The sequence below is a fragment of the Pipistrellus kuhlii genome, unplaced genomic scaffold (genome assembly GCF_014108245.1).
Source record: "Pipistrellus kuhlii isolate mPipKuh1 unplaced genomic scaffold, mPipKuh1.p scaffold_m20_p_19, whole genome shotgun sequence".
NCBI lineage: Eukaryota > Metazoa > Chordata > Mammalia > Chiroptera > Vespertilionidae > Pipistrellus > Pipistrellus kuhlii.
In genome coordinates, this window is record NW_023425504.1 from 17,152,231 (window position 1) to 17,178,218 (window position 25,988).

Here is a 25,988-nt window from a genome sequence, read left to right on the forward strand (position 1 = left end):
TCCAAGAATACTTTATCCAACAAGGCTATCATTAAAAATCAAAGGGGAAACCAGGAGCTTCATTGACAAAAAAAAAGTCTAGGGGAGTTAATCACTACAAAGCCAGCAATGGAAGATATGATAAAGGGACTGTTAAAAATATAGAAAGGGAAGAAGGACAAAGGCATGAAGAATAAAAATGGCTACAAATGGAGAAAACAAGATGACGGCATAGGTAAACACCTAAACTGCAGTCTCGCACAACAATTTTAAAACTACAACTAAAAGACAAAACAGTCATCATCCAGAACCATAGGAAGTCTGGCTGAGTGGAAATTTTACAACTAGAAGGAAAGAGAAAAGCACTCTGAGGAGCTGTAGAAGGCAGATGTACTGAGGCGTGCATGCAGTAAGGGCTGGCAACTAAGTACGCAGCTGGCTTTCTCAACTGGAAGGGAGACAAAAGTTCCCACCAGCTCTGAACTCCAGTTCTGGGTTACATTCTTGAGTACCCAGACTCATACAGGGAGAAACCGGACTGTAAGGAAAGAGAAAAGCTCACTGAGACTCAGAGGATCTGTGGAAGGCAGAGGTACTGAGGCATGCACACTGTGAGGGCTGGCAACTGAGTACATGGCTGGCTCTCTCAATCAGGAGGGAAACAAAAGCTCCTGATGGCTTGGAACTCCAGTTTTGGGCTAGACTCTAGGGACCCAAACTCATTCAGGGAGAAACTGGACTGTCTGGCAGCAAGCGAAACTTGAGGGCAGCTTTCTCTCTGAGGTGTTTACAGCAATTTCTGCATGACACTGAGACCCAGGGGCCTCGTAGGGCAGGGCTTATGGGAAGCCATTGATGTCTGCTCTGCCCTGCGACTCTACCCCATCCAATATGAGCACAGAGGCTTTTGCAAGTCTTGTTTCATAAGGGTGTCTCCAGCACATAAGTTCTCTCAGTGTAGACACAGCTGATCCACACAGCCAATTGGCCTGGAGGTCAATTCCTCCCAGTGATATCAACAACAATCAAAGCTTAACTACAACAAGACCTTGCACACATCCTACAAAGGGATTCACCAAGAGTGTCCAACTTAGGTAACTGGAGAGGCTGAGCCACTGAGCTCTATAGGACACCTAGCACACAAAGCCACTCTATCAACACAAGGAAGCAGCCAAAATATGGAGACAAAGAAACAGGTCACAAATGAAAGAAATGGAGGAAAACAAATGACTAGATATAGAGTTCAAAACCACAGTTTTAAGGTTACTCGAGAATCTTCTTGAAAAGGCCTATAAATATAGTGAGACCCTCGAGGATATGAAATAGGACCAACTAGAAATTAAGCATACACTGAATGAAATAAAAAATAATATACAGAGATCCAACAGCAGACTACAGGATAGCAAGAATCAAGTAAAAGATTTGACCTACAAAGAAGCAAAAAACACCAACCAGAAAAGCAAAAAGCAAAAATAATAATAATAAAAAAATGAAGATAGTGTAAGTTGGAAGGATCACAATACCAGTTATCAAACTATATTATAAAGCAACTGTTCTTAAAACTGCCTGACACAGGCACAAGAACAGACATATAGACTAATGGAACAGAACAGAGATCCCAGAAATCCACCCAAGCCATTATACTCAATTAGTATTTGACAAAGGAGGTAAGAGCATACAATGGAATCAAGACAGTCTCTTCAATAAATGGTGTTGGGGAAATTTGTTCAATATATGTAAAAAGAAAAAAAAAATGAAGTTAGATCACAAACTTACAGCATACACAAAAATAAACTCAAAATGAATTAAGGACATAAATGTAAAGTGGGAAACCATAAAACTCTACAAGAAGTCATAGGCATTAAAATAGCAGACATTTGTTGTAGCAATATCCTTACTGATACAGCTCCTAGGGCAATGGAAACTAAGGAGAAAATAAACAAATGAGACTTAATCAAAATAAAAAGCTTCTGCAGAGCAAAAGAAACCATCAAGAAAACAACCAGAAAGCCCACTTCATGGGAGAACATATTCACCAATGTTATCTCCAATAAGGCCCTAAACTCCAAAATGTATAGAGAACTCATATACCTTTAAAAAATGATTTTAAAAAATCCAATTAAAAATGTCAAAGAACTTAAATAGACACTTTCAAAAGTGGACATATAAATGGTTGTGAAACATATGAAAACATGCTGAAAGTCACTAATCATCTGAGAGATGCGTACCAGAAGAACAATGAGGTACCATCTCACACCTGTCAGAATGGCTAATGATAATTAACAGTTCAACAACTGGTGAGGATTTAGAGAAAAGGAACCCTCCAGCACTGCTGGTGAGAATGAAGAATACTCTAGCCCACACATGTCAAACACAAGGCCCGCAGGCCAAATCCGGCCCGCCAGGCCTTGCAATGTGGCCCGCACCGCGCTGTCATCACTGCACTCCGCTGAGTTCCATCACAATGACGCGTGGTGACATAGGAGGCTTGTGATCTCGCTGGCCGCCTTGCCGGCCGCCGTACTTGCTATCTATTACGCATGCGCATAGATAACAAGTCACGTGAGATTCAGGAGGCGTGACCTATAGTCCGGCATCCGATGTGGTTGTGCGGGTGGCAGAGCAGAGGAGAGAGTGAACCAGAATTATATGAATTGCTGAAGGGGGTTCTTTTAGAAGAGAAAATAAACAAAGATAAAAATTATGAACAACAAATACGTAACTATCAACAAGTGAATCTAAAAACCAAGGAAATTAAAAAAATCTTATGAACAATATTAACTATTGAATATAATAGAATCAGAGGTATGGAAGGGGAGTGAACTGACGATTCTTGGGGAAAAGGGGAGAGGGGGGCGTGGGAAGAGACTGAACATAAACTGTGCACCTATGGATGAGGACAATGGGGAGAGGGGAAAGGGCAGAGGGTGGGGTGGGAACCTGGTGGAGGAGAGCAATGGTGGTGGGGGGGGAGGAACATTTGTAATAATATGAACAATAAAAACTTATAAAAAAAAAATACACAGCAGAAGCTGCCAGTTCCTGGCATAAAGTGCAGGCATAAAAATCGCAACAGAATCTGCTATCTGTACCCAGCCAGGCATTTATTGGCTGACTTTTTTTTTTCTCCACTCCATCTGCCAAATCAAGCTATCCCTGTGCAGTTTTCAACTTTTTCCTTCTAACGCAGATTTCCAATAAACTACATCTTTTACTGCCAATATTGATCCCAAAATGTCCAGGAAAAGAAAAGTTGACGGTGAAGGCAGACAATTTAATGACAAATGGGAAAATGAATACATGTTTGTGCTTAGAGAGGGCAAACCAGTGTGTATATTGTGTTTTGAGACAGTGTCGGTGATGAAAGAATACAATATACGTCGTCATTTTGACACCAAACATAATGTTAAGTATGGCAAATATACTTTGGAAGAAAAGCATAGAATTGTTAAAGAACTAAAAGGCAAACTACAATCACAGCAGCAAATGTTTACAAAGGCTACAGCGAAAAATGATGCTGCAGTGAAAGCAAGCTTTATAGTGGCTGAAGAAATTGCCCGTACTTCAAGGTGTTTTTCAGAGGGTGCCTTTTTGAAGCAATGCATGCTAAAAGTGTGTGAGCAAGTATGCCCAGACCAGATACAGAGTTTTCAAAATGTCAGTTTGTCAAGAAACACCATTGCAGATAGAGTTCAAGAACTCTCAGGAAATCTATCATCACAGCTGGCCGAACAGGCATGCAGTTATCTCGCTTTTTCACTTGCTATCGATGAAAGCACAGACAACACTGATACAGCGTAGCTGTCCATCTTTATACGTGCTACAAAGACCGACCTCTCTGTCACTGAGGAACTTTTGGATGTAGCTGCCATGCATGGGATGACGACTGGTAGAGATATATTTGAGGCTGTGGAGAAATCTATAAATAATTTTAAATTACCCTGGGAAAAGTTGGTGGGGCTAACTACCGATGGCGCACCTTCAATGTGCGGAGAAAAGAAAGGCTTGGTTGGACTAATGAAGGAAAGAATGCAAAAAAGTCACTGCCACACACCCTTGATTACTTATCATTGCATTATCCACCAAGAGGCTATGTGTGGAAAAGTTCTGGACATGAATGACATAATGACCACAGTCATTAAAACTATTAACTTTATACGGGCACGTGGCCTGAATCATCGCCAGTTCCAGCAGTTTTTACAGGAGGTGGGTGCAGAGCATGGAGATGTGCCATACCACACAGAAGTAAGATGGTTGAGCAAGAGCGCAGTCCTCAAAAGATTTTTTGAGCTCAGAGAACAAATTGCTCTTTTCATGGAAAGTAAAGGAAAGCCCTTGCCTGAACTGTCGGATCCCGCCTGGCTATATGATTTTGCTATGATGTGTGACATATGCGAGCATCTCGCCCAACTGAATCTGAAGCTGCAGGGACGCAAACAAGTCATCACGAAGATGTCTGACATGATCACAGCATTCCAGCGTAAACTTCAACTATGGAAGTTCCAACTGAAACAGGACAATCTTGCCCACTTTCCCGTTTGTTTGAGTATCTCAACCACTATTTCTGGTACTTTTCCTTGCAGTCGGCTGGCTATCAAAGTTAGCCGTTTACTAAGTGAATTTGAGCGGCGCTTCTCTGACTTTAGAACACAGCACTCAGGCTTTGACATCTTTGCCAATCCTTTTACAGTTGATGTCAACAATGTGCCCCATCACCTTCAGATGGAGATAATCGAGCTTCAGTCTGACAGTGGCCTGAAATCAAGGTTTCAGGATGTTGAAATTGAGGACTTCTACCCTCTACTGCCCCCTGACTCAATGCCAGAGCTCCAACTTCATGCTGCCCGTATTCTATCCATGTTCGGGAGCACCTATCTTTGTGAACAGATGTTTTCAATAATGAATCTGAACAAAAACAAGCACAGATCACGCATTACCGATGACAACCTCCATGCTGTTTTGCGGGTTGCTACAGCCCAAGAAATAAAACCGAACATTGACTCATTGATCCGGGGAAAACCGTGTCAGACATCTAGCCAGAAAACAAAACAATGAGCATTTTAGGTACATTCCAATATTACTGTTTTGCTTGATACCAATATTACTGTTTTGCTTGATAGCATGTGAGTTGGTTAACAGCACTGTTAAGGAAAAGATTGTTCCACTCATTTTAAATTCACATTTCTGGTTAACATTGTCAGTTTATGACTGTTCAGTAAACCATTCGGCCCGCGATTTAGGCTGGATTTTAGATTTTGGCCCCTTCTCTGATTGAGTTTGACACCCCTGCTCTAGCCACTGTGGGAAACAGTATGGAATTTCTCATAAACCCTCTTCTAAGAATATATCCCAAGAAATCAGAAACACCAATCAGAAATGATATATGCACCCTTATGTTCATAGCAGCACATAGCTAAGATTTGGAAACAACCAAAGTGCCCATCACCAGATGAATGGATTAAAAAACATATGTACATCTATACAATGGAATACTATCCTATATAATAAAAGCTTAATATGCTGTGTCCATTCATCTGGTTGGCCATTCAACCAATCAAAGCATAATCTACCTAATAAAAGAGTAACATGCTAATTGACCATAACTTTGTGATGCCCACTAGCCAATCAGGAGTGAGTATGCAAATTAGCACAACAAATATGGCAGGTTAATTTGCATACACAGGCACTGAGCAGCTGGGGGAGATTCAGGGTCTTTGGGCAGTGTGAGGAGACAGAAAGGCAGCTCTGGGCTGGAGTGGAAAGGCAGCTCCAGGCCAGAGTGGAGAGGCTGCTTTGGCCAGAGCAAAGGTGGTGCCAGCAGCCAGGGGAAGGAAGGCCAATTTTTGCATGAATCTCTGTGCACCAGGCCTTTAGTATACTAATGATATGCTAAGGCCACTCACCTGCTCACTGCTCACTATGATGTTATACTGACAACCAGAGGGCAGACAGTCAAATGGTTGACCAGTTGCTATGATGTGCACTGACCACTAGGGGGCAGATGGTGCAACAAGTAGGTTAACTTGCTGCTGGGGTCCTGCCCATTGAGACTATGTGAGATTGGCTGGACATACCCTGGAACCCTCTCACGGTCCCTCCCTGATCCCAATCATGCACCAGTGGCGTCCCTTGGTCTGTCCTGTGCCCTTTTGCAATCTGGGACCCCTTGGGGATGTCAGAGAGCCAGTTTCAGCCTGAGAGCAGTAAAACCAGTCACCATGATGTTCATTAACCACCAGGAAGCAGAACTCAATGCAGGAGTTGCTCCCTGGTATTTAGTGCACTCCCACAGGGGGAGTGCTGCTCAGCCAGAAACCTGCAGAGCTAAGGTTATCCTACTAATGACTTAGGCCCATCCGCAAGGGCTCCTGAACTGTGAGAGGGCATAGGCCAGGCTGAGGGACACCTCCCCACACCTGAGTGCACAAATTTCCTGCACTGGGCCTCTAGTGTTGCTATAAAAAAAGAAAGAACTGTTAACATTTGCAACAGCATGGATGGACCTGGAGAGCATTATGCTAAGTGAAATAAGCCAGTCAGAGAAAAATAACTATCACATGATCCCACTCATTTGTGGAATATAATGAACAACATAAACTGATGAACAAAAATAGATCAGGAGACAGAGAAGCACTAATCAGATCATCAAAATTCAGAGGGATGGCAGGAGAGGGTGGAAGTGGGGGTTGTAAGAGATCAACCAAAGGACTTATATGCATGCATATAACCAAACTAATGACCACAGACACTAGAGTGGTGAGGGCATGTGCTGGGGGTAGCAGTGGCCAGGGGGAGGTCAATGGAAGGAAAAGGAGATATATGTAATACTATATGTAATACTTTAAACAATAAAGTAAAAATAAAATAATTAAACAGAAGAGACAAAGAAATACTGTTGACCCCATTCAGGATTTCTAAATCTATATTTGCTTGTGATAAAAATTGTTTCTTTCCTATCAAATAAGGGGGGGGGGGATTTTAAGAGTGACAAAGAAAGAATGTTTTTCAGGAACTCAATTGCATTTTCATCATAGCACACAAAAATGTTCTCACCATTTTCTCAACAATGTAAGAAATTATCGGGCCATGGACTTACTGTAAAACCTTAGCCAACAGCTAACTTCTGTGCTTTCAGGTTTCCACAACTATCAAGTAGAAGACTAATTGTACCAAAAGTTTGCAAAAGTAAATAAAACTTTGGGTGATTTTATGTAAAAAACAAAAAACTGCATGTTCTAATAGAAGGAAAATTTTTTAGACCAAGGTTTCTGAGTGTCCACTATGACATTACAGGCTTGACAGTTAGTTCATTGTTGTAGGTTGTCCTGTGCATTATAAGATGTGGAGCAGCATCTCTGTCTTTTACCCATTACATACCAGTAGCAACTTCCCCTCCACTGTGATAACCAAAAATGTCTCCAGACATTGCCAGATGTTGCCTGTGTGCCAATTTCTCCCCAATTGAGAAACACTATTTTAGATTAATGATGATGCAAATCCATTGCTTCCTTACTTAGGCACTTCATTCAACCCCTCTTCAGACTCTTAGAGTTTCTATTTCCCCTCCCATCTTCCCTGTTTCCATTCCTTTCCTCTGGAGTCTTAGGTTTAGGTAATTCTCCAGTCTATAGTGCTATTTAGGTTGGAAACCATAACTATAGACTGAATGTTTATATCTCTCCCAAATTCATATATTAAAAACCTAATCCCCAAATTGATGGTATTAGATGGAGCCTTTGGAAGATGATTAGGTCTTGAGGGCCGGGATTAGTATCCATCCAAAAAAGACCTCAGATTCTCCCTAGCCCCTTCCACCACATGAGAACACTGCAAGAAGTTGGCAGAATGCAACCCAAAGAGGTCCTTCACCAGAACCCAATGATGCTGGGATCCTGATCTTGTAGCCTTCAGAACCGGGAAAAACATATTTCTGTTGTTTATAAGACACCCAATTTACGGCATTTTGTTATAGCTTTCTGAATGGACTAAAACAACCACTAAATTAAATCCATTTAGCTCTAAGCTCCCCACGTCCTCACAATTGGTTTCTTTTTAATATAGTGGCAATTCCTCATATAATTTTATCCCCAATTAAGTTGTCACCCTGTATTTATGTGTAAGAGCAAGAGAAATACATTTTTGACACAGTGACTATAAACCTGTTTATGCTTACACTTAATTGGCTTGTGTTCTGGGAATGTAAAAAAATAGAAAAATATAGTGTCATTCTCCAGTCTATAGTCATTGCTGATCATTTAGATCAGATCTAGACAACTGACAGCATGGGATGGGGAACCTTTTTTCTGCCAAGGGCCATTTGGATATTTAAAACATCATTCAATGGCCATATAAAATTTGGCTATATTTGGTCAAACATTTAATTATCTCACCCCTAATGCCTTGGCAGAACCAGACTAAATGATTTCACCCAAGAGCCAGACATTCCCTATACCTGGCCTACAGCAAGGAAGGCCAGAGTTACTCCCAAAACAACTAATGAGTAATCCTCTATCCTTGCATATGCAGTCTTATCTATCTACCATCTACCTATCTATAAAATTTCCTTTCTTACTCATTTATTTTCCCTTCTACACTCTTCATTCTCCCTAGGTTCATTCTTTATTCTCTCTCTCCTGCCTATACTTTAGATCTACACTACTCTTGGGCATTTCTCAGCTCTTCTGATATTATTGTTTGCTAAAATGCTTACAAGGACACAGAAGCATGAAAGAAAGGATACAGAAGTTTGAAAGAAAATGGCACATTTGGGAAACTACACGAGATAGGATGGCCAGAGCTTAGGGGACATTGGGGACAATAGCAGTACTGAGCCAGAGAGGCATGCAGAGGCCAGATCATGAAAGACCTTATAAAAGTAGTATACCTTCATTTCAAAAATAAGGGAGGAAAAAAATAAGGGAGGAAAAAAATAAGAAATCACAAAGAAAATTAACTATAAATTATATCTTCCAAATATAGTTATGATTAAGATTTCTGTATGTGGTCTTGGCCAGGTAGCTCAGTTTATTAGTGTGTTATCCCAGTACACCAAGGTTGTGGGTTCAATCTCCAGTCAGAGCACATACAAGAATCAACCAATGAGTGCATAAATAAGTGGAACAATAAATCCATCTCTCTCTCTCTCTCTCTCTCTCTCTCTCTCTCTCTCTCTCTCTCTCTCTCTCTCTCTCTCTCTCTTTCTCTCTCTCTCTTTCCCTCCCTCCCTCCTTTCCTCCCTCTCTCACTCTCTCCTTATCTCTCTCTCCATCCCTCCTTTCCCTCCCCCTTTCCCTTTTCTCTTTTCCTCTCTCTCTCTAAAATCAATCAATAAATAATTCCAGTATATTTTCTTCTAGATCAGATCTCTGTGCAGTACAATTTGGAGTTGTTCTTCATTTTGTTTTTTGTGTACCAGTTAATAATACAGATGTTTTTCAATAGATGGAGCTACACATATGTTGGTATATATGCGATTTTATATATATGCTATTGTATTGACAACAAGCTTCAAAACTTCCTATGTCAAACTTGCTGAAGGTGTTAACATCATAGATATTTTTGCACTTAAAAATGTCAAATTTCATGCCAAAAAAGAGCATTTGCAGGAAGTTTTAATTCATTATTTTGAAGAAAAAGTTATCATATACTTCTGGAAGGTTATGGTGAACATGCTTCATCTCAAGATACTTGTGAACACTGGTTTAAACACTTTAAAAGTGATGATTTCAATGTGAAAGAACTTCCAGGTCAACTGAAAAAGTTTAAAGACCAACATTACAAGCATTATTGGATGAAGATCCAACTCAAAAGCACCTTGCAGAAAGATCAAATGTTGCTCAGCAAACAATTTCTGATCATTTACAAACTGAAATATAGTGGCAACTATACTTTGGTAAAAACTGCTGTTTGAATTTTAACCCTTTTGTCTGGCTCCTGCACCTGATTAAACACAGGATATTTACCTTAGCTTTCAGGTGGAGACCTGGAGGCTAAGGCAATTTTCCCTTGCCTGGGACCAGGACCACAGGAGATTGATTCCCACTGACTCAGTAACCTTCAGAGATAGAAACTGTAGATAACCTCTGAGCTCTGCTTCTGTGTTATTGGCTATCACAAGATAGGGCCACATTCCAATGTCCAGCAGGATGTGACTGGGAACGACCCTGTGGACTGACCCAAGTCTTTAGAATGTAGTCTTTAGGATTTAGAATTTAGAACAAAGGAAAATTCCTGTGGTTTGAACTTTTAAAAGGGACTGCCTACCCCTGAAACGGTACAGTCGTGTGGAGTCCACCTGTGTGTGTTGCTCTTGCAGCCGTCCTGGCCAGTTTTTTCAATAAATCCTTGCCTGCTTTTTTTAATCAATCAAGCCTCTTGGGTTTTATTTTGAACCCAAGGTTCGACCCCACAACACAAACAATGGGAAAGATTTAGATTTTAAATGAAGGAAAATGGCTGCCCCATCAACTGAACTAAAGACAAGTGGAAAACCGAAAAGTCATCAGTAAAATGTTACTTCAATAGCACGAAAGAATCTTTTTTTATTTGAATTGTGACTGGCAATGAAAAGTGGTTTTATTTTGAGAATCCCAAATGCACAAAAGCATGGGATGATCCAGGTCAACCATCAACATCGACTGCAAGGCCAAATCACTTTGGAAAGAAGATAATGCTGTGTTTGGTGGGTGTGGTGTGTTATGAGCTTCTTAAACCAGGTGAAACTATTAATACTGATCACTACTGACAACAAATAATCAATTTGAACCATGCTTTGATCGTGAAATGACCAGAATGTGCCAGAAGACAGGGCAAAGTAATTTTGCTTCATGATAACACACCATCACACACTTCAAAACCAGTTAAATACACGTTAAAAGATATTGTCTGGGAAGTATTAACCCACCCGCTGTATTCACCAGACCTTGCTCCTTCAGATTACCACTTGTTCCAATCAATGGCACACCCACTTTCTGAGCAGTACTTCCAAAACATACGAAGAAGTGGAAAATTGGGTATCTGAATGGTTTGCCTCAAAACAAGAAAACTTCTATTGTGATGGTATTGATATCCATAAATTATCTGAAAGATGGAGGAAATGTGTAGCTAGCAATAGACACTATTTTGAATAAAGCACCTTTGATATTTCTCTTGTAATTATCATGTTTTCTTTGATTACAAAATCTGCCATTATTAACCTGTAAGCCTAGTTTATATATGAATTTTGCCCCCCCCCCCCCAGCATAGAAAATTGCTTATTGCCTTAGAAAGTATCTGGTTAATGAGAAAAGAAATGATTTACAATTAAATCAAATAAAAAAGATGTTTTTAAAAATGATATAGGATATGATCACAGGCAAAAGAAAGGGCAATCAGAAGCCTAATGAGAGATGGAACTCTCTTCATCATTCATTTCTTTCTGGGGCCACATTATATCTCATCTCCGCTTCTCTATGCACATATGTTCTATTCTTAGTATTCACTCTAGATGGGATTTCTTTATCTGCTCCTATATTATGCTTTAACTCTAGCTATGGCTCAATGTGACCATGCATCTTGGTTTCACTAGTTGACTGGGTTTCTGTTTCTATATTTATTGGAGAAGGGAGGGAGGGAGAGAGAGAGACAGAAAGAAAGAGAGAGAGAGAGAGAGAGAGAGAGAGAGAGAGAGAGAGAGAGAGAGAGAGAGGGAAAATGAATGGTCAAATGATTGTCTCTAAGGTTAGATACCCAATGATTCTGGTTCAATTAACTGTGGCTGCAAGAATCAGAGAGTGAGATTGGTAAAGTCATGCATAAAGATGCATTGTACCTAGAGACAATTATCAGCATTTGCTTATATGGTTAAAAATTCTTAATATTTTCATGACTTTATAATATTCCATGGAATGAATGTGGTAGGCTCCTTCATATCCAAGTATGCTCTCTTTTAGGCAATGGATGAGAAAAAAGATTGAAGATAATCAATGGGAAGTTTTTGTTTTTAATATATTTTTATTAATTTCAGAGAAGAAGGAACAGGGAGAGAGAGAAACAATAATGATGAGAGAGAATCATTGATCGGCTGCCTCCTGCATGCCCCCTACTGGAGATTGAGCTGGCAACCTCGGCATGAGCCCTGATGGGGAATCGAACCATGGCCTCCTGTTTTATAGGTCAGTCGATGTTCAACCACTGAACTACACCTGCCAGGGCTTGGTGGGAAGTTTTTAGGGGTGAAGCCTGGCACTATCAAATACCACTTTTGCTAAAACTTCACTTTTTTTCTTAGCCAGAACTCATAAACATAACTATACCTAATAGAAATGATAACTAGGAAATGTAGTCAATTTTTAAGTTCAGGAATAATGGAGAACATAGATGTTGGTCAGTAGTGGGCACTCTGCTTCGGTCCACATGCGCTTTTGAGGCTGATATTTCAGAGGACATCAATGCCTTTTGCCAGGTTGTCCATTAAAGAAATGTTACGCTGGATAGGTTAGGGTACTGATTTGAGTGGCATTTCTTATTTTATGGCATTATAGAACATTCTTGCCTTTAATGTACTTATGCCTATGACTTTCAAAGAGATGAAAGCTGATGTCTACCTCACACGGTTATTGTGAAGATTTGGTGAAAAAGAAAACACAAAGCATTTTTTTCTTTCTTTATTGATTAAGGTATTACCTATGTGTCTTTATCCCTCCTCAACCCCCCCCCCCCACTAATGCCCTCATGCTCCTGGTGTCTGTGTCCATTAGTTAGGCTTATATGCATGCATACAAGGCCTTTGGTTGATCTCTCCCCCTTACTCCCACCCTCTCCTAACTTCCCTCTGAGGTTTGATTATCTGATTGATGCTTCTCTGTTTCTGGATCTGTTTTTGTTCATTTATGTTGATCATTATATTCCACAAATGAGTGAGATCATGTGATATTTTAGCCGAGTACCTGGCAAGTAGAGCAAGCATGTCAAACTCATGGCCTCTGGGCTGATGCGGCCCACAACAAATACTTTTATGGCCCAGCCAAAATAATGGTATGTAATAAATGTTTTAGTAAAAATTTCGTAACTTAATTTTTACAAGATCCTGCTATACATAATTATTAATATCGAACTACAACGTTCGCTAATGACTGATTATTATAATCATGTTGCATTCATTTCCCTTATGCACCTTATGCACAGGCACACCATTTCTCTCCACTAATACTAGCAATGTATATTTTAGCAGCCAATTGCTATGTCATCAGTCTTGGGTTGATTTGTTTGGTGTGCATGAATAGGAAATATTTCTCTTTCAGAGAACAAGAAAAATAGGTTTATTTTTGTTACGCTTGTTAATTTGTGCAGTTATTAAATGTCTGGTAAGTTAATGTTCAAGAACAAATATTAATTTTTATTAAATGTCCCATTATTTTATGTTAATGATTACTAATTTATTTCAGCCCTTGGTATTCAGCATGTCTCTATTGAAATAAACCTACGTTTCTTTTTTTCTTTTTTGATTTTATTGATTTTTCACAGAGAGGAAGGGAAAGGGATAGAAAGTTAGAAACATCAGTCAGCTGCCTCCTGCACACGCCCCATTGGGAATGTGCCTGCAACCAAGGTACATGCCATTGAACAGAATCGAACCTGGGACTCTTGAGTGGATAGAATGGAGGCTGACCTTCTATAGACTAAGCCAAACCAGTTAGAGCTAAACCTACATTTCTTTGAAAATTGAAGCTTTTGTTTTTTTGTGGCCCACATAAACTTAAACCTTGTTTATTTGGCCTGTTTTAGCCTTTGAGTTTGACATGCTTGTAGAAGAGGCTTAATAAAAGGTCATTGCTGTTGCCCTAACTGGTTTGGTTCAGTGGATAGAGCACATGTGTCAAACACAAGGCCCGCGGGCCAAATCCATCCCGCCAGGCCTTGCAATGTGGCCGGCACCGTGCTGTCATCACTGCACTCCGCTGCGTTTCCATCACAATGACAGTTTATGACTGTTCAGTAAACCATTCGGCCCGCAATTTAGGCTGGATTTTAGATTTTGGCCCCTTCTCTGATTGAGTTCGACACCCCTAGGATAGAGTATCAGCCTTTGGACTAAAGGGTCCCAGGTTCGATTCCAGTCAAGGGCATGTACCTTGGTTGTGGGCACATCCCCAGTAGGGAGTATGCTGGAGGCAGCTGCTCAATGTGTCTAACTCTCTATTCCTCTCCCTTCCTCTCTGTAAAAAAATCAGTATTTTTTAAAAAGGTCATTGTTGCTACGATTATCATTAACAGTGATCATTTCTAATTATTAGTATTTTCATTAACAGTAATTCGTTACCCACATGTCTCACAGAAACAGATGAAATGTGAATCAACTATTTCTTTTATCCTTTTGTTTCTTTTAAATTATTGGAAAATAAAAGGAAAACATATAGTTGTCTTTTTACATTTGATATAAACCAAGGGATAATTACTTATAAGTGAAACACTGATTTTAGAGTTCAAAAGTCTCATTCATTCTGTACAGTGAATTAAGAGTCTTTTAGAAGAAGCAAAGGCATTATACAAATTAATATATATTCACTGAGTATCTTTGGAGTATGAAGCAACATACTTGGAAATTAAGACCTAGGCTCTCCCCTCAAGGAATCTATACTCTGGAGGCTGTTGAAGGGGGAGAGAAGGACATTATTTATGATAAAGAGAGAAGAGGTTGCCCTGGCCAGTGTGGCTGTTGGTTGGGCATTGTCCTGTGCACTGAAAGGTTGCTGGTTTGATTCCTGATCAGGCCACATTCCTAGGTGGTGGGCTCAATTCCCAGTAGGGGATATGCAGGAGGCAGCCAATTAGTGTTCCCACTCACATCAATGTTTCTTGCTCTCCCTCTCTCAAAATCAATAAAATAGCTTTTAAAAGTAAATAAAAATAAAAGAGGAGGGGAAATTAGAGCCATAGGATGGTTTTAAGAAGAGCTCTCCCATAGTTATACTACTTGCAAAATCATAAGACTACCAATCTAGACCATAGAGTGGTGCTATTTAAGAATAGATTATGGAACTAAAGTTTAATCCTAGAAAAAGTAAGGTATCCAGCAAATCTTTTAAAAATTTATAAATGACGTGGAGCTAGATAATACTTTTTATGAACTCTTGACATATAAAGTTTGGAGGGGACATATGGATAGGTTGGCTTAAAATTTTGAAGAAAGGATCCTGGGACAAATAAAACCCTTTATTTTGTAGCTTTTCGTAGAGAAGTACAACTTGTTACCCGAGAAAGTTGTCCAAGCTGATAATGACAGTTAAAATCAATAAGAGAGTATCAAGAATGGTCTATTAAGTAAAAACTAGAGATATTGAGATTTATATCTTGGCCAGACACCATGCTTTTTCACAACCAACTCTAGGTAGTCTTGTCAGAGATGAAAATGGGGTGATCTAGCATAGTGTTTTGTTTTATTTTCTTATAATTTTGAAGGCATAAGAATAAATAACTCTGAATACACATTTCTCCAAAGAAGATATTAAAACAGCCATCAAGCAAAGGAAAATATGCTCAACATCACTAATAAACAGAAAAATGAAAATCAAATCCATAAAGAGATGTCGCCTCACACCCATTAGAATGGCTACTCTCACAAAAATACAAACTATGTAAGAACAAGAATATAGAGAAATTAGAACCCTTGTGTATCTTTGGTGGATTGTAAAATGATGCAACTTCTATGAAAAACAGCATGGAGGTATCTCCAAAAACAAGAATAGAGCTATATGATCCAGCAATCCCACTCCTGGATATATATCCAAAGGAATTTAAAGCAGTATCTCAAAGAGATATTTGCACACCCATGTTCATAGCAGCATTATTTATAACTAGAGGCCCAGTGCACAAAATTGTGCAGGTAGGGTACCTAGGCCTAACCTACAATCAAGGCCATCTTCTTCCCATTCACCAGTCCCCAGGCCCAACACCGCCTCCACCGCTGAGACAGGTAGGTCGCAGACATGCCCCACAGCTTCCTTCAGCACTGTAAGCCCCAGCAGCAGTGGCAGTAGCAGCAGTGGCTCCTGTATGAGCGCCCAAGCAGGCCACACGTTCCATCAGTGGCTGGTCCAGCCCATATGCATGAAGGTGAAGTTACAGGTGTCACTTTCCCTCATGCCTGAGCCCATGAGCAGCTAGGGATAAACTGGGGATGAGCTGGGGATCCCAACAGCCTGACAGCCAGCCTGGCCCTTCTGCCATCCACCCTGGTTTCCTGTTCACCATTGCTGATCTATCAGAGCCAGCAGGCCAGGAGGTGGGACAAAGAGGTCAGCCATTCCTCCCATTTGCCAGTCTTCAATCCCACCCCACCACGACCCACTCGCTTCCCTGTGTTTCCCCATTTGCCTGTGGGCAGGGGTGGGAGGGCAGAGAAGGTAGGGGAGGGGAGGGACCGAAAGAGGTGGTCAATGAACCTCATGACGTCTAGTCAAGAGGTCGTTCTGGTTGTTATGCTTATAGTCCCTGGCCTTTTATAGGATAGCCACAAAGTTAAAGCAGCTCCAATGCCCTACAAATGAATGGATCAACAAAATGTGGTATATAGACAATGGAATATTATTCAGCCTTGAAATGAATGAAATCCTGTCATATGCAACACATGGATGAACCTTTAGGACATTGTATTAAGTGAAATAAACCAGTCACAAAAAGACAAGTACTGAATGATTCCACTTACATGAGGTGTCTCAAGTTGTCAAATTCATAGAAACAGAAAATAGCATTGGTGGTTACCAGGAACTGTGTGGAAGGGGAAAAGAAAAATTGTTGTGTAATGAGTATAAAGTTTCAGATTAGCACCTTTAAAATGTTTTGGAGATCTGTTTTCCAACAGTGTGATGTACTTAACACTACTTAACTTGTACATTTTAAAATGGTTAGGACAGTAAATTGTATTTTTGTGGGGGTTTATCACGATACAAATGCATTTTATATTTTTTAAACAGAATATTTAAATCCTACATTCCATTATTCTATCTGAATGTGATTTGGTCCTAATAATTGAGTTAATGCCTTTTCAATGCAATCTTATTTTTATTTTTTTAAAAAACAACCTCAGCTTCTAACTGGAAATAAGTTTAATTTCTTCCTCTAGGTATAAAAATGAGGCAGATATCTATAGCTAAGGGAATACAATTTTAGATATTCATCTCATAAGTATATCTACAAGATGTAAAAGAAAAAATCCATTGGGTATTTATGAACCTGTTGTTACAAAGCTGTAGATTTTTGTCTATTTCCTATAGAATTTTAAGTGCCACATTATATCACATTATTTAGTGTTAATAGATACCCTCAGAATTATGTAGTGTGAGGGGCTTAAAAAGAGAAAGTACATTTTCCCTTTTTTATATAGATGATTTTAAAATCCTTACAGGAGCATTTATTATATTCCCATTTACCACCACTGGGTCTCATCAGTCTTGAAGATATTTTTTTTCCAATTTCCTTATATGCCCATTTCCTTTGGCAATATCTTGCTTTTCCTTTTTAAATTTGAACCTGAATATTAAAACAGATGCAAAGGAGAGTACTACTTACACATAAACTCTTGAACTGCATTTTTATCATTTGCTCTGTGGAAAAAAAACCCAATTGTATGAAATTGATAGCAACATTTTAGTATATCCTCAGGTCCCCAGGGAAAAGCAATGTGCTTAGGCAGATGATCTGATTTTATGAGCACATAGCTGAAGTCTAGGACTGTGCATTTGTCTTTATGCGGCTACTTTTTTCAGGGACTGTGAAAATACATTTAAGCAGTAACTTCACTTTCCAACAATGTACTGCAAAGCCTATGACAATGCAGAGCATTTGCATTGCTGTTTTTCACGATGTGCATTAAAGAAGAGAGATCTCCTTCAGCATGGAATCTTAATCTGAGCTTGTTAATAAGAAAACAGGAATCTAAGTATATGAACTCATTTTATTATCTCCCCTCACTGAGGACTGTGATTTGGATTCCATTCAAATATGAATTAGTTTAAATGTTGCTCTGCTGCCAACTGTTGAATTTATTCATTATACTGTAATATTTTACTTATGAAACTGCATTTGGAAATCCTTTGGTGTATATCAAGATGAAATTACAGTGCTCAGGGATATCGATTATTGCTTGTAATTGCCATTATTATAGTCAACAATGCTGTCTTTTCTTGTGGTCCTTTTTCTGCTTCTTAATGATCTACCAAACCAAATCAATATCCAACATATTGGGCCACTTACGATGTCTCAAAAATCCAATTGTTTTCCTTCTTAAATATGCAAAGGTTTGAAGATTATATCTTCAAACATTGAATAAAAGAGCTCCATACTGCTGGGCTTCTCTTTTATCCGATAGGAACATATCAGAGTATTGCTGTACAGGATCTTTTATACGTGATATTTGTCAACTCCAGAGTAACCCAAGCCAGGGGTGGGGAGATGGGGAAACAACCCCACTCTGCTGTATGCAAAATGTTACATTTTTGACTCACTAGTCAATTAGATGGCCAAAGGGGAAAACACAGACTGGGGGAGCTAACCAGACATTAAAGAAGAAATCCATTTCCTTGTGACATGGGGATGATGATTTCAGGGCCTAAAAAGAAAGTACATTCATAATGCTACCCGTGTTTCCCCCAAAATAAGACATCCTCCAAAAATAAGACCTACTTACAAGTTTCCTTCTGAGTGAAATATAAGGCATCCTCCGAAAATAAGGCCTCCCTAGGCTAAACATGAGAGATTTGGTCCACTGATTCTGAAAGAAATGGAGTCACAGAAATTCACCAGGAAATTCAGGAATTGGATTGTTATGATGATGTTCCAGAAGATGATGACATGAATGTTATTGAATAAATGAGTAAATTATTGATACTGTAGGATTCACAGTTTGTCTGGTTTGTGTTGACAACTACCGTACTACCGTACCATATACAGGTAATAAATTTCCTTTATTTTCATTTAACAATAAATGTGTACCGTATTCTTCTTCATGGAAAAATAAGACATCCCCTGAAAATAAGACCTAGTGCATCTTTGGGAGCAAAAATTAATATAAGACACTGTCTTATTTTCGGGGAAACAGGGTATGTCATTTATTCAATAAAATATATGTATTCTTATTTCTACTATGTATAATATTTCTCCATTATGGGGGTAAATTTGAGTGCCTTTAGAAGCAGCAGTGACTCCTTTGGGTTCTTAACAAGGAAAGAATAGCTTCTTTGTAATGCTTCCCCATTCATCCAAAATAGTTAAGATGATATTTAAAAGGTACTATACAAGCATGTTACATGAAGAAGAATAGATATGTATCCTGTAGTACTGCTAGAATAGATTGTATTTGTTTAACCTGATTCAATTAACCCAGGAGATTAGAACCTGGTGCTCATCCAGTGGAGATTGTGGTTGGCAGGTAGTGTGGGCCAATGGAAACACACCATTTGGAAAGCAACCCAATCCCAAGTTCTTTCATGCCTTTAGACTAACTATGTTACTTTTAAGTAATTCACTTTATCCTCTGGGCCTTTGTTTACCTAATAGCAAAATGAGGTGTTGGGCTACTGATTTCTGAGATTCCTTCCAACTCTGATTCTCATTATTTTGTCATTGGTTGAAAAGGAACAGGCTAATAATAGCATGGCTCAATCCAGTATTATCCATATGCCAAAATCAATAGCAAGAATGCTTCTTCTGCATCTTTATAGGCCTAGATTCAAATCTTAGTATGTTCACTAACTGCATAACCCTAGTATAGTGTACTGTAGTGTAGTGGGTAAGAGGGTGGCTCTGTAGCCAAACTTCTTGGGTTTGAAACTCAGCTTTACCAGTTACTAGCTTTGCGACCATTGACAAGTTACTTAACCACTCTGTGCATCAGTTTTCTTATCTGGCAGTACTTAGGTAATAGGGTTGTTGTGAAGATTAAATAAAATACTCTGAAGTATTTAGAACAATGCCTGGCACAAATAAGCATTTAACAAATGTTAACTTCTTATTATCATTATGACAAGTACAACTACCACTCTACTACTAAAACTCGTTTGGTTTCTGTTTCATCATCTGTAAGATTAGAATAATAGTATCAAACTTACAGATGTATGAGGATCAAAATAATGCATATAAAGTACTTATATGCCTGGACTCCTTAGATGCTCAATAAATCATGTTCACATAAATAGGACCAACTATGCATATGGTGGGTATTAGCCAGTGCAATTTTTTTCACTTACCCTACCCCTAATCTCTTTGATACTAGTTGCAAAAGTAATATAAGATCAAGGCATAAAACTTTTTAAAATGGCCTTATTATGCAAAGGGAACACAAATTATTATTTTTCCATATATATATATATATATATATATATATATATATATATATATATTCTTTTTAAAGTTTAAAATTTCTATCCTTCTAGAGGCCCGGTGCATGAATTCGTGTACAGGTGGGGTTCCTCAGCTTGGCCAGCAATTAGGGCTGATTGGGGCCAGGGGGTGGGGGAAGGAACTGCAGGAGTTTGGCTGGCTGCAGGAGGTTGGCTGTGGTAGCGCACTAACCTCCAAGGGGCAGCTCCTTTGCTGAGTGTCTACCCCCTGGTGGTTAGTGTGCATCATAGCCACTAGTAAACTGATCATCATTTGACAAGTCATAATGGTTCCTTAGGCTTTGATATATGTAGATTGCCAAAACTGTCTTAAAGCCTACCTTTTTCCACTTGGTGATATCTGTAATTATTTTTTTAGTGAATAGATATACTATTACAATACAATTTTTAATGCTGCATAGTATCTACTATGTGTTTATAAAAGAACTAGAGGCCCGTTGCACAAAATTTGATCTTGAGTAGGGTCCCTAGGCCTGGCTGGCAATCAGGATACATCAGGTTCCCCACCTCCCTGCCCCTGCCTCCTCCTTCCCTTGCCACCTCCCCATCTCTTTGCCTCTTCCTTTCCTCACTCCCTCAGCACCCCACCACCATTATTGGTCACCCACCATGTTCTGCACTGCCCCCTGGTAGTCAGCATATACCATAACAGTGAACTCTCAGTCTCTGGGTTTAACTCCTGAGGGGACACTGCATATTAGCCTTTTATATAGAGAGATTTACTGAACCACATACCTACTACTGTGCATTTAGGTATTTAATTTTTTGCTATTATAAATAACACTTCAGTGAGTGAATACTTATATGCATTGTCATACATATCATTCCTGAGGATAAATTCAGATGGGCATAATTATTGGGCCAAAGAACATGCATATTTGAAAGATTCTTACCCTCCATAAAGGCTTGTGACTTTGGACTCCCCTCAGCAACCCAGCCCTAAAGCAAAATTATCCAATGTGGATATTTTTCATTAACTGGCACATAGAGTGTATACTAGAGGCTTGGTTCAAGAAATTTGTGCATGGGCAGGAGGATCCCTCAGCCTGGCCTGCACACTCTCCAATTCGGGACCCCTTGGGGGATGTCTGACTGACTCTCACAATCTGGAACCACTGGCTCCTGCTTGCCTGCCTGCCTGCCTGCCTGCCTGATTACCCCTAATTGCTCCCCTACTGACATGATCACCCTTAACTGCTCCCTTGCTGGCCTGATTGCCCCTAACCACCTCTGCCTCACCCCAGACCTGGGACCCAGGATTCTCTCCTCTGCCCAGTCGCAGGCACCCAGGACCCAGGCTTCTCTCCCTCAGTCACACATGGTCTGGGCCAGCTTTGCCTGGGCTGGTTGCAGCTGCAGGGGACCATGGTGGGTGGCTTCGCCTGGGCCATGGCTGCAGGTGCACCCAGTGGCACCCAGGACTGCAGGGCTACAGGTGCAGATGCAGCTGTTGATGCCCAGTACCATGAGATGTGCAGCTTGTCTCTCTCCCTGGCCATAGCCCCAGCTGCTGGTGCCCAGGAATGTTGGGTGGGTGGCTTGTTCATATCCTGGGCTGTAGCCTGGCTGGTCCCCATTCCTTTCTCATGAGCTCATTTGTGCCTGGCTGGTCCCCATTCCTCTCTCCCGTGTTGAGTGTCTGAACCATTACAACATGATGGCCATTTGCATTAGCTTTTCATTACATAGTATATATATCCTATCTAATAAAAGAAAAACATGCAAATTGACCATAGGTCTGCTATGCCCACCAGCCAATCAGAGTAAGTATGCAAATTAACCCAACAAAGATGGCGGTGGCCGCAGAGCTAGAGCAAGCAGGAGGCTTGGGTTGCCCCTGGCGATGGAGGAAGCCAAGCTTCCCACCTGCTCTGGCTGTCCCTGGCCTCCACTCAAGGCTACATAGTTTCAATTATATATGATAAATAAATCCAGATACCTGTTTCTAGCTGACCCTGGCCTCTGATCAAGGAGGTGCTGAAAATAAAAGAAGAAGAAAATACAGAGGGCCTGGAATCTTGGGTTGCCAGGGGGCATGGCCAACCTGCAAACAGCCATCAACCACTCACCCAGGATGGCCAGGCACCCCAGTGGGGACCCCCACCTTGAAGTGTGTGTGGTCAGCCTGAAAACAGCCCTCAGCCCCTCACTCAGGCTTGCCAGTAACCCCAGTGGGACCCCCCACCCTGAAGGAGGTGTGGCCAGCTTGAAATAAAGCCCTCAGCACCTCATCCAGGCTGGCCACCCCCCCCCCCAAGTGGGGACCCTCACCCCATGGGATCATAGCTGGCCTACAAACCACCACAGGCCCCTTGCCCAGGCCACCCCATGCCTCAAGGGAACCCCCATTCTGATCCGGGACACCCTTCGAGGAAAACCAGGTGGCCCCCTCCCATGCACCAGGACTTTATCTATACTAATAAAAGGGTTATATGATAATTAGACGAGGAGACCTTCCAGGAGACCTTACGGGTGTTCTTCTGGGCAAAGTCATGGTGGTGGGGCTGAGGTAGAGTCAGTTTGAGGCCAAGAAGGGAGGGCAGTTGTGGGTGATCAGGCCAGGATGGGACAGCATTTGTGGGTGATCAGGCTGGTGGGGGGTAGGGCCGTTGAGGGTAAGCAGACCAGAAGGGGGGCCAGTTGGGGGTGAGCAGGCTATCAGTGGGGGTCAGTTAGAAGTGATCAGGACAGCAAGAGGGCAGTTGAGGGCTAGGAGGCCAGTGGGGAAGGGAGGTGGGGGTGAGCAAGCCAGTAGGGCGGGCAGTTGGGGGTGAGCAGGCTGGTGGGGGGGGTTATTGGGGGTGAGCAGGCTGATGGCAGGGGTAGTTGGGGGCAAGCAGGCCAGCATGCAGAGTGGTTAGGGGCAATCAGACAGGCAGGTGAGCGGTTAGGAGCTAGCATTCCCGGATTGCAAGAGGGATGTCCGACTGCTGGTTTAGGCCCAATTCCTGTAAACCAACAGTAGGACATCCTTCAAGGAGTCCCAGATTGGAGAGGGTGCATGCCGGGCTGAGGAACACCTGAACATACCCCAACCCCCGTGCATGAATTTCGTGCACCGGAGCACCAATTATATATATATATATATATATATATATATATATATATATATATATATATATGCTTTTTTTCTTTTAAAATGGAGGCTAGAAATCAGTCTATAAATATTATTGAGAATTTATGCTTTGAGGCATATAGCACATGTACAAGGTAATGTTGGCTTTATACTAGTGAGAGGTTTTGTGTTATTAATATAATACATTAACATGTGGCACTGCAATGTGCTTGCTTTAGCAGTGCATTTTTCTGCCCCAGGTAGCCCAGTAGAGTGATTAAGAGTAAGGGTTTTGGAGCCAGAATGACCTGGGTTCCTATTCTCACTGTCATTCACTTGCTAGATTTATTTAGAGAAGTCATTTAACCTCGTTAGGCCTCTGTTTCCTTTAATGTGCAATGAGGATAATGTAGCCTATTTCATAAGAGTGAAGACTGGAATAGAGTGTTAACACAGTTCATGATAGTTTGCACTCCACAAGTGGAAAGTATATACCCCCTCCCCCAAAAAATACTTTCATTTATTTGTTTTTGGCAACTTCTTCCATGTGAATAAATCACCACTGTTTATGAAATATCCATGTTACAATAGTCATGAGCAGTGAATAATTATTCTGTAGTAATTAAAACATGAGGGTAAAGTGAAATTATATGACAGGCAAAATTAATGTATGGAAGAAAATAATGCAAAATAGTGGCTGCCTCTGGGGGATGATGACAGGGATTTACTTAGAAAAGTAGGAGGAAATGTCCTGGGTGATGGAAATGTTCTGTCTCTTGAGAGGGGTTTGGGTTGCACAGGTTTTTGTATTTGTTAAATCTCTGTAAATGTACATTTAAAATTTATTCATTTTGTCCTGAATAATTTTAAATTAAATATAGTATTTACATATAATATTGTCTAAATTTAAGGTGTGTTTAACACATTGATTTGATACATTTACATATTGCAATGTGATTGTCATTGTAGTGTTAGCTAACACCTCAGTTATTTCACAGAAATATTTCTTTTTTGGGATGAGAATAATTAAGATGTAGTCTCTTACTATGTTTGATGTATATAATACAATATTGTCTGTGTTCATTGTACTGTACATCAGATCTCCAAGACGTATTTATCTTCTGGTTGAAAATTTGTACCCTTAAATGTCTTCCTTATTCCCCACCCCATGCCCCAGTAACCAGTCTACTGTCTTTACAAATTCATGGATGGACCTTGAGGACATTATACTAAGTGAAATAAATTAGAAAGAGCAATCTAAAAAAGTCTATGTGAAATCTAAAAAAGTCAAACTTGTCATGTATAAATTCTATATTAAAAATCTATAAAAATATTAAACTCTAGATAATAATATGCAAGTTGAAATATGTGAAAAAAAAGTATACTGATGTATACAACTTACTTCAACATGCTTAGAAACTAAGATAGACTGATGGATGAAAATAGAAATGGAGAGAAGGGTAAATATCTGATAAAATTAGTAGAGTCCAATGTTAACTGTAGAATCTAGTTGGTGAGTGTATATTTATTCATTATATAAAAAATTTTCGTATGTATGTTTGACAATTTTTATAATAAATTATTGGGTGAAACTATATCTGAGAAAGCTAGTCTCTAAATAAAATATTGGTTTCTAAGCCATTAAAATTACCAAATTCCTGGTGATGCTTCTGTTTTTTAATCTACTCTTGAATATCATAGTTAATGAAAGGGAATAGTATAGGACAGTGCTCAGCAAACTCATTAATCAACAGAGCTAAATATCAACAGTACAATGATTGAAAATTTTTTTGAGAGCCAAATTTTTTAAACTGAAACTTCTTCTAACTCCAATTCTTCAAAATAGACTCACCCAGGCCATGGTATTTTGTGGAAGAGCCACACTCAAGGGGCCAAAGAGCCGCATGTGGCTCATGAGCTGTAGTTTGCCGACCACGGGTATAGGAAATAACATCAAATGCAGGAGATTAACGCTCAGAGTGTGAGAAATTCACTAGCCAGAAAGGCATGGAACAGAACTTTTTCTGCTTCTTAAGGGTCTAAAATCAGGGAACAAGAGGGAGACACCAAGGGAAATTTGGAGCTAAATCTTAGGTACATTAAAATTGTATTGAGCCCCTCCCAGTTCCCTTGATGGTTTGAAATTAGTGGAGGTTTTGTTTTTGTAGCAGTTGCATTGCTAAAAGTCCAAAATTTTGTTTCCTATCACAGACATTTCCTGTTTAAACATGGATCTGGCTCCTCTGCTATCTTCAGTGCAACCAGTCAGAACTACCCTCTGACATCCAATACTGTGTACTCGCCACCTCCCCGGCCACTTCCTCGAAGCACCTTCTCCAGACCTGCCTTTACCTTTAACAAACCTTACAGATGCTGCAATTGGAAGTGCACAGCCTTGAGTGCCACTGCAATCACCGTGACTTTGGCCTTGTTACTGGCCTATGTGATTGGTAAGCCCTTTTTCCCATGTCTCACTTTTCTTCTTAATCAAAGTCTTATTTTGCGTGGGCCGTGGTGGTTCTCTCTCAATTCTGGCTCCTACAAATTTGAACCTAGGCTTAGTATTATAAATAACAAAT

General features: G+C 40.2%; 1 protein-coding gene across 1 annotated transcript in view; it reads left to right on the forward strand.

Moving 5' to 3' along the window:
• Positions 1-25,988, forward strand: part of TENM1 (teneurin transmembrane protein 1) — a 938,436-nt gene that overhangs the window by 561,440 nt on the left and 351,008 nt on the right. Inside the window, exon 8 of the mRNA XM_036443384.2 lies at positions 25,621-25,859. Within this exon, the coding sequence (XP_036299277.1) occupies positions 25,621-25,859 (239 nt within the window). The remainder of the gene's footprint in view (positions 1-25,620; positions 25,860-25,988) is intronic.